Source organism: Carassius gibelio, chromosome A15 (genome assembly GCF_023724105.1).
Source record: "Carassius gibelio isolate Cgi1373 ecotype wild population from Czech Republic chromosome A15, carGib1.2-hapl.c, whole genome shotgun sequence".
Taxonomy (NCBI): domain Eukaryota; kingdom Metazoa; phylum Chordata; class Actinopteri; order Cypriniformes; family Cyprinidae; genus Carassius; species Carassius gibelio.
Genome location: NC_068385.1, coordinates 20,914,197 through 20,929,851, shown reverse-complemented (window position 1 = coordinate 20,929,851; position 15,655 = coordinate 20,914,197). Strand labels below are relative to the sequence as shown.

The following is a 15,655-nucleotide window of genomic DNA, read 5'->3' as shown; positions in this document are numbered from 1 at the left end:
GAAAGATGGAGCAGTTCCCTCTTTGTCTGGAGAAGGCGTTGTTTATAGACCACAACCGGTAAGTGTATTTTATTATTTAAGTTGGTGCGTTTAACAGTTTCTGTAACTTATTACACAAAGGGCAACGCTGTTTAGCTTTGTTAACTAGATGTTAGGGCTGTGCAAAAAGACGAATGCGGTTTTCATGCGCATTTCGTCAGTAAAAACACTCCTGTGACTATAAATACATCTCCAGCACGTGCGTTCTAGCCCAATCACGTTACCAGGAGGGCAGCCTGCTCTCGGCTGCTGTCGAATCACAACACAGGTACCGCTGGCCCAATCAGAACCCGTTACATATTTCTGAAGGAGAGGCTTTATAGAACAAGGAAGTCATCAGCCCGTTTTTGTGACAGTGAAAACAGCGGTATACAGATAAGTGAATTGTGTGAAAAATACTGTGTTTTTTTACACGCGAAACATGAACACATGTTATATTGCACATTGTAAACACAATCAAAGCTTAAAAAAGCGAGTAAAACGGGACCTTTAATTATTTATTAATAAACAAATGTTTTCTTGTCAGCTGCAAGATGAAATTCACAGTGAAAGTGACATGACATACAGCCAAGTATGGTGACCCAACTTGTGCTCTCTATTTAACCCATCCAAAGTGCACACACACAAACCATGAACACACACCCAGAGCAGTGGGCAGCCATTTATGCTGCTGTGCCCAGTGAGCAGTTGGGGGTTTGGTGCCTTGCTCAAGGGCACCTCAGTCATGATATTTATTACCAGCCCAAGACTCGAACTAGGGCTGGGCAATATGGAGCAAAAAATATATCTCGATATATTTTGCTATATCTCGATATACGATATATATCTCGATATCTTTACAGGAAAAATAACACCCAAAAAAACTACTGCAAAAACAAATATGCTATACATTACGTCTAGGGCCCTATGAAACTTAAATTTTTTTCTGCACCATATGCTTTATTGTTACCTAATTCTGTGTTTTAGCATGTGTAATTATTTAAATGCATAAAAAACTTAATTAGTTAAAAAAATTCTTAAAATAGCCTTATGTTAAATGTTTTTTTCCCCTTCAGAAATTCTGTGTATTTAAATTTTTCTTGTTATCAAATGAAGTCATAAAACATTCATTTAATTTATCTTTTAATTATTTAAAATATAGCAAACTTTATTTTTTGGTAAACAAAGGGGATTCACTATTATAAATAAAATGTGGAAGAAATGTTGTGTGATTATTCCTTAAAAAATTATGTTCGTTTAATTTTAATAGTAGTAGTAGTGGGCTATGTACATTCTGCTGAACAATAGTAATACATTTCTGGCAAATACTTTTATTTTGACAGTTTTACCTTTACAGTTCCATGTATTTGATACCACAGTCTATGATGTGATATGAGCTAGTTTTGCTCAAATCAAACGGTCAGATGCTCATGAAGTGACTCTCAGTGCAGTTCTGGAGATGTTCCTCATGTGTTCACGTCTTTATTAGTGAGAGGAAAGACGCTGAAATCAGCGTGAGCGTTACGCGTACTTCCGTGTGTTTAATGAATGAAGACGCGCTTCTGCGCCATTCATTAACACAGACATGCAGAAGATGCAGGATTCATATTTAAATAGACTTTTCCGGGTTAATATATCGATTTGATTTAAGTGCATGACCTACTTTTGATAAATTCATTCAAAATTTGACAGATTCTGTGACATTCTGCGTTAAACTTTAAATTCCGTTCTTATGACTGGATTCCGCGATTCCGTGTTTTCGGAAATCATTGGGCCCTACAGTAGACATCTGCCTGCTGTTCGCCCTACGCCTTAAAACCGAAGTATCTCCATATAATGGAGACAGTTGTCCGTTTTTTGTTGACTTTTTTTTAGACGGAGGCGGTGGGTGAGTGAGCGGGGGCAAGCACAGCACAGAGAAGGCAAACAAGCAAAGTGGCAGAATCAGAATTAAATATAAACAATATATCAATATATACGATATGTCAAAATCCATATCGTGTTTTAAAAATATCTCTATATATTTTAAATATCGAGATATCGCCAACCCCTAACTCAAACACACAACCTTAGGGTTAGGAGTCATACTCTCTAACTACTATGCTGACTCTCTTCACATGCACGCACCTTTAGAGAGAAATGCAACCTTCACAGATTACCCTTACGAAAAATAACCATGGTTTTATTATAGTAAAACTGTAGTAACCCACGGTTACAGTTTTAATTGATTAGTTTAAAAGACATTTCAAGCTTTCTGTAGATATATTTCCCATGTATGTGAGACACCCCAATTTTAAGTTATTTCATTATCAGGAAAACATTTACGTGATCGAGAGGGCGCCTCCCTGTCATGCATGCACATTAACAATTTTCGCACAAACACTTGAATATAAATAATAATTCACATTTTGCATATGCTTTACAAAGTAAATCTTTTTTAATTTTTTTTTACATGCAATTATCCAAAATAAAACCAAAAATCTAATCTAAAATAAAGAAAATTTATAAAACAGGCCAGCCTAGCTCACTAAAATAGCCTACCAATTTTAAAGAGCCACACAGATGGGAAATCAAAAATTACCTGAATTACAGTGTATGATGTAGCTGTCCATCAGTGTAAACAATGTGCAAAGTAATTAAACCAAAAAGTACACGATTTATAAAGTTATTGGCTTCTAAAGTAAGGAGTCGACTCTGAATCGCTGAAACGAGTCGTTATAGATTTCAAATCTTTTGCCCATCTCTATGTACGTCACTAGGAGCACTTTGCATAATAATCTCCGCCTACTGTCTTGAGAGAAACGGAACTCTGAGCTGCCCCCCCCCCACACAGACGCTCTGGTTGGTGTGATAGCATCATGTCGAGGAGACAGTGTGTTTTTAATTGTAAAGGCAAGTTTGTTTTATTTTCACTGCCAAAGAATGAAGATCAGAAGAACCAATGGCTAAAATTCATTTTTACCACCATACAAGAGCATTACAACAAATCCTTGTTGTGTTCACAACATTTCACTGATGACTGCTTTTCTAATCTCGGTGAGTAACTTACAAGGCGGGATTTTCAAAGCGTTTGGCCATAAACGCGAAGTATGATTATGAAGTTATGTGTCTGTTTTCTCCCGAGTGTCTTATCAGTATGTGTGCTGTCTGCAGCCTTTCTCTGCGCTGATCGTCATGTACAAACACGTCATTAAAATGAAGTGTAACTCCGTGAATACTCAACGAAGAGACATGAGAGAGATATCTATAGAAAGCTTGACATGTCTACTTTGAAACTAAACAAGTGCTGTCGAAAACAGATATTCTGTGATAAAGTAATCCATATGAAAACAACGCGATGTCTGTTTTTCATGTCTCCATTCGTGACCACGCCCCCGCGCTGAACGCGCTATTCAGATTCAAACTGAAGCGCGCAGTTTGAATACACCCACACAGAAGCAAAAGCAGCGAGACTGTTCAAGTTTTTTATTTTACTGTTTGCTTCGCGATGAGAGGAATAAGACATAATTCACCCCAAACAGATGCTAACGCATAGTTTACCATGGAGGTGTGTGCGGAACAACCAATCAAACCTGACTATGTTAGTTGACCAATCAGAACACAGTATGCTACCGAAAGGTGGGCTTTAAAGAAACTGAATCTTTTGAACAGCTTTGCGCGAACCGTTTGGGGATCTCTGAGAACTGAGGTAATTTTAAAATGATATTTTGACAAAATTACAATGTTTGGATGGATTTAAACCTAATGTACAGGACTTATAAACAGTGATAGGAAGCTTAGAATTTTCATCTTACTGGCTCTTTAATGCTCCAATGCAAAGTAAACCACAATTTCTTTTGAATAATATAGCACATAATTCATATTATATAAATGTACTGCATACCTATTAAATGTGTCAAATCTAAAATATGATGTACAGAAAATAAATTTTTTTGGCTATCCTTTGCTCTGTTTGCTTTTTGGAGGGTTCTCTGTGTTTAGGCCATTCCTTATCTCGGAGCTCTTCCTCGGACAGGACGCCAAATATGCATTACTATACTTCAACTAATTATATGCAAGTGTGAATTCATAAAATGTTTTATTAACAAAGGCCAGGAGGAGCACGTCAGATTCTTAGGCTAGTTAACACAAAAGGTGCACATTCAAGTTCAAATCAACACCGAGAGGTTTAAATACAGCAGACTTACCTCTATCCATAGACGGTGTATCACATCCCTCCACCACACCATCTTCTCACTTTGAGTTACACTTATACAGTGGGTACTCTGGGTTCTGGCCATTCCTGACCTCAGAGCCCTTTCCCAGACAGCACGCCAAATATCCATTAATACACTTAATCTAATTATATGTATTTGTGAACTCGTGAATTATTGCAAAATACTTTTCTTTTTTTTTACTCTGTTTACAAATCTACTAAAATTCACCTCAGAAATGATTTTCATTTAAGGATGTTTTCACACTAACACTTCTGGTGTGCACCCAGGTTCGATTGAAACCGTACCCAAGTTCACTTAAAAACGGTGGTCTGGGTTACGGTTCATGTGAACTCTGGTATGGTTCGCTGCTGATGTGAACACAATCGTACCAAATCACGGAAGTGAAGCGCTATTAATGACGTATTATTTGATGAAAATGTGTTTTCGTTGTGTGTTTTACTCACTTTCACGATAAGCGTGCAGTCACCAGACTCGATTTCGGAACAGGCAAGCGAACCAAGTGAACCACCCTAAAAGTGTGCGAGAGGTGTGTGTGTAATGACACTGTAAGTGTGATGGCATAACAAAATAATGCATTCTGATATGGTCTATGAAGGTATATTCTTTTAAATCTACTTTTAATCTAGGAAACTCTGTTGACCGCATTTTTTCAAAGGATACGTCCTAATTAGGATTGCATCCTTAGAAATGAGACACAGTTACAGTTTGACTTCTGGGGGCTTTGTGATTAGGTGCAGTGATTATCAGGTGAGCGTGATTAGTTCTCTGGTGATTTGGATATTTGTGTGTGTGTGGAGGGAGAGCCTGACCTGGGCATGACATTGTTCAAGGGCCTAGAAATAAATACAGCCCCATACCAGAAATTCAACATTTATTTTCAAACAGATAAAGAGAGATTGTTTTCAAACTGATGCTTGACTGACACATTATAAATTGTAAGACTATAAATTTTAATTGTATAAAGAATTATTATTATTTATTGTTTTTGGTGAGAAATTATATTCTGCAAAATAGTATGTGAATAATCACTTTTTATGTTAAAATATAATTTTCTTAACCTTATTTTAATTATATTGTTTATGTTTCTACAGGGCCATGCTACAAATTGCAACTCGTAATATTTCATTCACACTGGATGCATATAACAAAATACATGATCTGAAATATGTTTTTGTTGTTGTGCTAAGTTTACTTTGCCCAGTCATCATCATTGCTAATGGACTGATCATCTGTATAGTATGTCTTGAAAGAAAACTACATAAGCCAATGTACTTGTTTATCTGCAATTTAGCTTGTATAAATTTATATGGAGGCACAGCAGTTTCACCTTTTATCTTAGCTAGATTCTTGATGGAAGATTATCAAATAACATGGCTTTCTTGCCTTGTGCAAATCTACTTTATATATACCTATGTTAGTTGTGACATAGCAAACCTAACAGTTATGGCTTATGATCGGTATATTTCTATATGCTATCCTTTATATTATGACAAAATAGTTACCCCTAGAAAAGTGATTTTGGGTATTGTACTAACTTGGCTTTTGCCCTTTTTCAGAGTGACCATTTCTCTTTCACTTACAGCAAACTTTGACATTTGTGGAGTCATCATTGAAAAAGTGTACTGTGATAATTACTCGATAGTGAAATTAGCATGCTCTGATATTTTATATTACAACATATATGGCTCAACAATAATTGTCTTTGTGGTCGTACTGCCATTTTTTATAATTATCTATTCTTATGTAAAAATCACCTTAATCTGTTTGAAACTGTCAAAAAGAGGACGAGTCAAACTCTTTAGCACATGTGTCCCACATCTAATTGCATTATTTAACTTTATTATTGGGAGTTCCTTTGAACTTTTGCAAAGCAGATTTGATATGAGACATGTGCCCTACATAATTCGTGTAATACTATCTTTGTATTTCCTTATGCTTTCCCCATTAATAAACCCAGTCCTTTATGGGATGAGAACTCAAGCAATAAAGAAAGCTTTAATGAGAAAACTTTGTCATACATTTTACCAAAGGCAAACTGTTGTAAGATGTGTAACTTAAGACATTTTTTTGTAAGCTTCATAGAGGAGGTAGCTCAAAATTTTGAGTTGTACATTGTGAGTTGTAAAACTAATGTTGGCAGTCATGTTTTGCAAAGTACACTAGCAAGTTGTTAGTAAGATAATTTTTCTTTTTACGAACTTTTTTTTTCTTGTTTAAATAAATAATATTAGAAGTTAACACTTTACAATGGAGTCTCAGTTAACATTTGTTAATGCATTATTTAACACATACTAACTATGAACAATAACTTATTTTTTACAGAATTTATTAACCTTTGTGTTAATGGAAGTTAATAAAAATAAAATTATTAATTGTTTGTTCATGATAGTTCACTGTGAATTAATCAATGTTAACAGATACAACTTCTGATTTAAATAATGTATATCTAATTTTAATAAATTCTATTTAAGTATTATTCTTTGTTAGTTCATGTTAACTAAATTTCAGAAAATTTTGGAGAAGGGGTATTGCATTGCAAGGACTGTAAACAATTCCACATATCCTAAAAGTAGTGAGTGTAGCAGGACATTTTATTGGTTGTATATATTGTCAAAAAAAGAGAGATGAATTGATGATAACTAACTATATTTCATATTTTGAATAGTTTAATATTATAATAATCATATTTTATTATATGATAAAATAGATATTATGATATATGGTATGATGATAATGAGCACTTTAAAGTCATAAATAAAGATTGCTACACAAAATCCCCAGTGTTAATTTAACACTCTGAGTGTGGACACATAGTGTTAAAAGTAACACTGAATCAGAGTTGAAGTTAATGAGATAATTAAGAAGTTAATTGAGTTATGATTGACCTTTATTGAATACACCTGATGTTAACAAGCAGAATTACCAACCAAGAAAATCACAATTTGTGTGTCACCATTATAGTGGTCAGTGTTTGCTTTAGTTGGGATCTTGGCTTGTGACTTTAATTTTCAGATTAGCGTATCAAACCAAGAGCCAAAATCATCGGGTGTTGATGATTATGTGTTAAAGTAAATGTTGTTTGACCTTAATCACTGGGCTCATTTACAGTCTTTTCTCTAAGATTATCGATCGTTATTGATTGTAACAGCTTTGATTCCACAATGGAAGAGTCTGTATTGGTTTCTTGCAAGTGATTCTGATTTTATTTTATTAAAGAGTTTTCATTTTAGGCACACACAGATAACAAGAATCAGCGTATGAATCTCAACAATGGTGACAAACAGCATATTCAGATAAACACATCTACTCTGAACATAAAACTAAATACAAAAAAAAACATATAAAAACAGCAAAAATGAAATATAGTTAGAATAAAAAGTTAAAAAGACAGATCAGCTCATAATTTATTCATGCCACAATTAGGGGTGTGACGGTTAGTATATAACTCTATAACCGCCCAAAACCGTGTCATTAAAATATTTTTTACAAACATTTTTTATCAAAAATGATTTTCATTTTTTTAGATAGGATCATAAGATTCGCAATATATCGGGAGACATGGTTTTTACCACTTAATGAAGTTTTGTAAATCAGACATGATATTTACCACTTCATTAAATTTTTCTTTGTAGAAAACCTTTCTTAAAAACGAATTTCGTTTTGTAAAAATTTTATCTTAATTTTAATAAATGTTTCATAAACCAATTGCATGTATTTTAATAAATAAGAAGCAAATACAGCAGACAATGATAACCGTGACATGGAAGCACCAGCGCGCCGCGTTCACTTGCACTGCACTGTGACCTAGAGCGGCTCGCATCAGCAAAGCACTGCATCGTCCATAGACCGCAAACCAATCAGCGGATGGCGGGCGGGTGCGGCTTTGAAATTTGCTCAAAAAACGTTGGTGCGGATGATGAGTTTTGTGATGTGGTTGCGGATGAAATAATACCCCATCTGCGTATCTCTATCGATAACAACATTTAACACTACACAAATATTAATTAAATTTTTTTAATTTAGGCGATTCATTTCCCATAGTGACATAGGACTGAGGTGCCGGATCCAATAAAAAATGTTCCGGATCCAACGTCGGAGGTGACGGAACATGTTCCGGTTCAAATTAAAACTTAATGAAGAAAGGTAAAACCGATGGATCTCGTTGTGAAAAAAAATGTTACATCGCCTATATGGGCACATTTCGGGTTTAAACCAGATGGCAACGGAAAACCAGAAAATCTTGATGAGCCTGTGTGCAGAATATGTGGAAAAACGGCCAACACCACTAATATCCGTAACCATTTGAAGATTAACCACCCTGCGGCCTATGCGGCCCTTGGATTAAACACTGCTTCTGCTGCCGCTCAACCATCCACATCTGGCCAGAGGCAGTTGAATATGGCCGAGGCATTTTCCAAGGCGACGAAATATAAAAAAGACAGCGACAAATGGAGAGTACTAACAGATAGTGTGACTCGATATTTGGTAGTAGGAATGGTACCCTTCCGGACGGTGGAAAAATGTTCATTTAAAGAAATGTTGAATACTTTCGACAAACAGTACGAGTTGCCTGGGAGAAAGTACTTCTCACAAACAGCTGTTCCGGCCTTGTATAGTAAGGTAAAGGATGACGTGCAAAGAGAACTCCAGGAAATCAGTAATTTTGCACTGACAACAGATATGTGGTCAAGCGTGAATATGACCCCATATATGAGCCTGACCGTTCACTACATAGCAAAAGACTGGTCACTGAAATCCAAGTGTTTGGAAACAAGCTACACGCCTGAAAGCCACACAGCGGAACACTTGTCCGAATGCCTGCAGTTAGGATTGCACGACTGGGGTCTGGATGAAAAGAAGCTGTCATGTATCACTACCGATAATGGAGCGAACATTGTTGCTGCAGTAAGGCAATTAGGATGGCCGTGGCTAAATTGTTTTGGACATAATTTGCATCTGGCTGTTATCAACGGTGTAAACAGTGAAGCTGCCCGAACCGGCCGAGCTATAGGTCTATGTCGGTCCCTAGTGAGCATTTTTTCTCAGAGCTGGAAGAAAAAGAAAGAGCTGATAAAGGCAAAAACAGAACTTCAACTCCTACAGCACAGCCTTATTCTGGTAAGAATTGTTTTAGCCAGTAGTTAACTCTATATTATACTGTTCTATTAATATGCATGCTAAATAAACAGTAATTTTAAGCAATGCTGATATGGGTCTTGCAGATAAGGTTATAATACTAATATAGAGTAGTCTTACTCATTAGATTTTCATTATTATATTCTATTAGTTTTTGCCAGAATTGGTTTTAGATTATTTTTTCATCTGCATATAAATCATAAAGGCAGGAATATGCTATAGCATGGTACTCGTTTTATTTTTTTCTATTACTGTACGTCCTCTTCCAATAATCATATATTTTATTATTTCACAGGATTGTCCGACACGGTGGGGAACAAAACAGAAAATGATAGAGATAATTTTGGAACAAGAGCAAGCGATCGCACGTGTCCTGGTCTCAGATAGAAAGCACCAGCATCTGATTCTTAAATGGCAAGATAAAGAAGTTTTAACATCCCTTCAAGAATCTCTAAAACCTGTGGCTGACTTCACCGACATTCTCTCTGGGGAACGTTATGTAACAGTTTCTTCAGTAAAGCCTGTCCTGCAACTGTTGACATGCGATCTTTTAAAACCAAACCCCAATGAAACGGATCTGACACAAAATATTAAACGCAAAATGTCCAGCGTACTGGAGGACAAATACAGTGCCCCAGCCACTCCGGAGCTTTTGGCAAAGTCATCTTTCCTTGACCCACGATACAGAGGCAATGGGGGGGATGGATTGGAGGAGACAAAAGATGCACTCCGGGGGGAAATTGTATCAGCTGACGAGGGAAACGGAGGCGGAGTTAGTGGTGCTTCGGAGGCTGCTGCTGCTGGAGATGATTCGGGAGAGGTCTGTGCACCACCCCCTCCCAAGAAGAGAAATCTTGGAGATCTCCTTAATAAACGGAGGTCTGAACTCTCTGCCCCTTTATCGATCGGAGCATGCGCTGACACGGAGTTAACCCGCTATCTCCAAGAACAACAAATTGATTCTACGGCAGATCCACTAGCATGGTGGCGAGACAATGAAACGCGCTATCCGCTCTTAGCAAAATTGGCACGTAAATACATGTGTATTTGTGCTACAAGCACCGCATCAGAGCGAGTTTTTAGCACTGCGGGGAACATAGCTACCCCTGTCAGATCGTCACTCAAACCGAGTAAAGTGAACATGTTGGTGTTCCTGTCACGGAACTTGGAAGTTGAAAAAGATTAGGAAATTAAAATGTCATTGCACTTTTTTTTTTGTTTCCTTTATTTAGTTTAATTAAGGTATTATTAAAACAGTCGTTGTTCGACTTTTTTTCTTTGATAAAGGTATGTAGATTTTATCATTTGTAATTTAGGCCTAGCCTACTCATTCATTTTTATGCTCTTATAGAATTTAAGTAGCCTACTTTTTTAAAAGGTTTTGTTTACTGTGTGTGATTTATTTAAAACAAAGCACGGGCATTGCAAATGTTTTTTTTTTTTTTTTTACGGATTTGTTCACTGTGTGTGATTCATTTAACGGAAAGAACATTCACTGCTGTTAATTTTAAATAAACGTAAAGCAAGTAGCTAATCAGTGTCTGCTCATTTATTCAAACTAATATCCCCCCCCGACGGTTATGTTATGAACCGTCACATTTGACTCACGTCATAACCGTCATCACCAAATCTGAAACCGGCACACCCCTAGCCACAATGCATGATGGGAGTTTTTATTGGCTACAACATGCTTTTTTGATGGTCACCTTTGTTGTGATGCTCACACTGATTCTTGATCTCTGTGTGTCTAAACTAAATAATTTTTTCTTTATTTAGAACTAACTTTTAAAAACATTTCATATTATGCCAAAAATGTTGGCTCACTTTTTTCCCCCACCTAATTTATGTACACAGTAAATAAACCTGAACTCAGACATTAAGATCACTCCATGACAACTAGTCCAAACCACAATCAACACCATAAGATTGCCTTTGCTGTGGTCTGTATGTCTGTTATAACTCAGTTATCACAACCACACAAAATCTAAAGTTAATAACTCAAGGGCCAAGATCCCAACTAAAACAAACACTGACCACTATGATGGTGACACAGAAATTGTGATTTTCTCGTTTGGTGATTCTGCTTGTTAACATCAGGTGTCTTCAATAATGGTCAATCATAACTCAATTAACTTCTTAATTATCTCATTAACTTCAACTCTGCTTCAGTGTTACTTTTAACACTGCTTCAGTGTTTATATGAGTCCACACTCAGAGTGTTAAATTAACACTGGGGATTTTGCTGTGTATTTGAAACATATGCTGAACATCTATATTTTTATCAACATTTCTATAATTTTCTCATCTCATTTATAATGTATTCTATCCGAAAAAAAAAAAAAAAATACAGGATTAAAGTCAAGTTAAGTTAAGTCACCTTTATTTATATAGCGCTTTAAACAAAATACATTGCGTCAAAGCATCTGAACAACATTCATTAGGAAAACAGTGTGTCAATAATGCAAAAATGACAGTTAAAGGCAGTTCATCATTGAATTCAGTGATGTCATCTCTGTTCAGTTAAATAGTGTCTGTGCATTTATTTGCAATCAAGTCAACGATATCGCTGTAGATGAAGTGACCCCAACTAAGCAAGCCAGAGGCGACATCGGCAAGGAACCGAAACTCCATCGGTGACAGAATGGAGAAAAAACCTTGGGAGAAACTAGGCTCAGTTGGGGGGCCAGTTCTCCTCTAACCAGACGAAACCAGTAGTTCAATTCCAGACTGCAGCAAAGTCAGATTGTGCAGAAGAATCATCTGTTTCCTGTGGTCTTGTCCTGGTGATCCTCTGAGACAAGGTCTTCACAGGGGATCTGTATCTGGGGCTTTAGTTGTCCTGGTCTCCGCTGTCTTTCAGGGCTGTAGAGGTCCTTTCTAGGTGCTGATCCACCATCTGGTCTGGATACGTACTGGATCCGGGTGACTGCAGTGACCCTCTGATCTGGATACAGACTAGATCTGGTGGCTACAGTGACCTCAGAATAAGAGAGAAACAGACAAATATTAGCGTAGATGCCATTCTTCTAATGATGTAGCAAGTACATAGGGTGTTATGGGAAGTGGTTTTGCAGCCGGATTTGGATTTAACGGATTTGGATATTAAAAGCATATTAGTATGTTATGTGTTAGCCAGGTTAAAGAAATGGGTCTTTAATCTAGATTTAAACTGCAAGAGTGTGTCTGCCTCCTGAACAATGTTAGGTAGGTTATTCAAGAGTTTAGGTGCCAAATAGGAAAAGGATCTGCCGTCCACATTTGATTTTGATATTCTAGGTATTATCAAATTGCCTGAGTTTTGAGAACGTAGCAGACGTAGAGGATTATAATGTAAAAGGAGCTCATTCAAATACTGAGGTGCTAAAGCACTCATGGCTTTATAAGTTATAAGGAATTTTTTAAAATCTATACGATGTTTGATAGGGAGCCAGGGGAGCGTTGACAGGACCGGGCTAATAGGGTCATACTTCCTGGTTCTAGTAAGAACTCTTGCTGCTGCATTTTGGGCTAGCTGTAGTTTGTTTACTAAGTAAGTGTGCAGAAAAACCACCCAATAAAGCATTACAATAATCTAACCTTGAGGTCATAAATGCATGGATTAACATTTCTGCATTTGACATTGAGAGCATAGACCGTAATTTAGATATATTAAAGAGTATTATTTTATTACAAATTTTTGTAGTCAGAAATTTATTGTGAAATAAATGCATGATGGGTAATTTTGTTACAGATGACTTTGAATTCACAGTAGAATGATGCTACCCACTGGGCAAAGTTACCTCCAGTGTACGTCTTTTTATGTCTTTGCTGCATGTGTTTCTACGAGCATGTGGTAAAATCAATTGTCACCATTGATGTGATGCATATCCAAAATGATGCATTTTGTAAACAAATATGTACATGACTTTTTTTCTACAAGATCTCTATCCAAGAAAACAAATATAGATGCAACAAAACACTGATATCCTATTTTGGCATAATTTTGTCACCATTAGCTGCAAGGTGCAAACACCTGACCTCCACACACTCTGTCATGATAAGATTGCTTTATAACACACAGTTACAACAGCCAGAGACAAGCTAATACAAGAAGTATGAGGACCAAGTTGCCAACTAAACCAAACACTTTCCACCACAATGGCAGTGGTGTCAAACGTATTGGCTTTCATTACTCAAGTAGAAGTATAGATACTAGGGCTTAAAAAGACTTTTGTAGAAGTTGAAGTATAAACTCAAGCTTTTTACTCAAGTAAAAGTGTAAAAGTACTGGTTTAACCCCTTTGTGTGCAAACATCGCTGACGGCCCCAGTTTATTATTGTTTCATTTTCACAGCACATTAAACATCACTGTCTTACTTCATCTGGACAAACTGTGCATCAATGGAAAGTTTAAAGACTCAAGCTTCGATATTTGACCAATATTTTGATAAAACATTGTTGCAGTGACAGATATTTAGTGATTTATGTCAGGAGTGCAAAATAATAAATCCGTATTATGCCACATTTTGAATAGAAATTCACAACTCACTCCTATTCAGTCACGTCAAGAGCGGTTTATTTGTGTTCACATAGACTCACTGAACAGCGTCAATAAGGATTTACAGACCAAAGATGCATATCTGCGGAGATATATGGATATATTTACTGATGTTTACTTCATATTTCTTCAGACAGAATCGTCATTTCTATTCATTTTCCACGGATTTACGCGATCAGATGATAAACAGCCTCTCCCAGCGATCTGTGTGTGCGTGCAGTAGTCACAGCTAGTGCGGTGTGTGACTCAGACTCTGATTGGGTCTTTCAAACGTCAATCTTAGAGTTTCATATCTGGACACCGCCCCATCGTGTCACATGCTTCCTGCACACTTCCTGGTAGTTATCTGGCCAAAACAACACTGAAACACCTCTGTACACACACAAAATATCCGAATAATAAACCCGCGATTACGATAGTAAAGCTTGGTATGAGAATTTCTTGAGATCTGGGGCGTTTTTATAAAAAAAATCGAAAATGTACATCGGAAATGCTAACTTGTGCAGCGATGAAAAAGGCTACAAATAACATATTTTTACAACAGTAAACGACCAAATTCCACCCCTGATCGCTAAAGGAAGTTATTATAAACACTCGATCGGGGTTTAAAGTGAGTTTTGAGTAAAAGTGTACTAATAATTTCATAAATTGTCAGATGTAGCTTGATGCTAACGTTAGCACCAATGCTACTAATAGCAGGTGCTTTTCTTCTTCATAATGCATTTTTGTCTCAATAATTCACGTAAGGTCGTAAGAAAATGTTTTGTTGTATTTTTATAGTAAGACTTTTGATAAATAAGGGCTAAATGCAAAGAGAGACTGAAGTGAGATCGCTGCTTTGTTGCTTTGTAAAGCCTGAAAAACCACAATCAAGGCTAATAAAGGTGGAATAAAAACAAAAGAATAATGATAAAAGAATAATGCGGATAATGTGTCATACTTGGCGGAGGTGTGAAAGAACCGTTTGGTGAGAACAATACAATCATGATTCGGGCAGTTTTCAACAGTGAAACATACACAAAGAGCACAGGAATGTTTACATGTGAGATCTTACAGAGATGACAAGGGCCATAAATCAATCTGATTAGCCTTCTCTAAAAACACACATGACATGGCCTTAGAAAATATTTCATAAAATTCACAGTTTTACAGATTCGATTATGAAATTTTTTATGAAGTCTTGGAAAACTTGTGGCCTTAGCTACACTGTGTTTTCAAACTCATTTCCTACATCAACATTTTTTTAAATACATTTAAAACATATGTTTTTAATATTTTTATTTTTGTTTTTATGTTTGAGCTTATATATCTCTATTATCATAACAGTCTGAGTGATTCTGATTCCTGAACAGTAAACTTTAAAGTGTCAGCTTTGTGAAAAAAGGTTGATTATGTATCTAGTCAGAAAGAATCATGAGCAGAAACCTTTTTATTTTGGGTATGTAATTTCGGTCTCCATGCCAAAAAAGGGGGGTTACTAGTAAGGGGTTAAAAAACTACTTAAAGTATAAAAGTAAAAGTAATGTAAGGGAACAAATGCCATTAAGAACAAAAGCTTGGGCTGCACCACAGGAACTACCTGTGAACTTGTGAACTATCCCACCTCCTAAAAAAAAAAAAAAAAAATTTTCTAAAGGCCATAATGACTATAATGTTATATTAAAATGTTCATGTTGAAAAATTTGGGATGCACTAGGCTACATGTTTCAGCAACATATATGCACATTGAAAATGAACGCATTTTAGT

General features: G+C 36.3%; 1 protein-coding gene across 1 annotated transcript; it reads left to right on the top strand.

Moving 5' to 3' along the window:
* Positions 1–5,330: 5,330 nt before the first annotated feature.
* On the top strand, positions 5,331–6,293 carry LOC128028888 (olfactory receptor 52K2-like). The gene is made up of 3 exons (XM_052616206.1): positions 5,331–5,349; positions 5,437–5,529; positions 5,794–6,293. Exons 1-3 carry the CDS (start codon positions 5,331–5,333, stop codon positions 6,291–6,293), a joined length of 612 nt encoding a protein of 203 aa, XP_052472166.1.
* Positions 6,294–15,655: the final 9,362 nt, after the last annotated feature.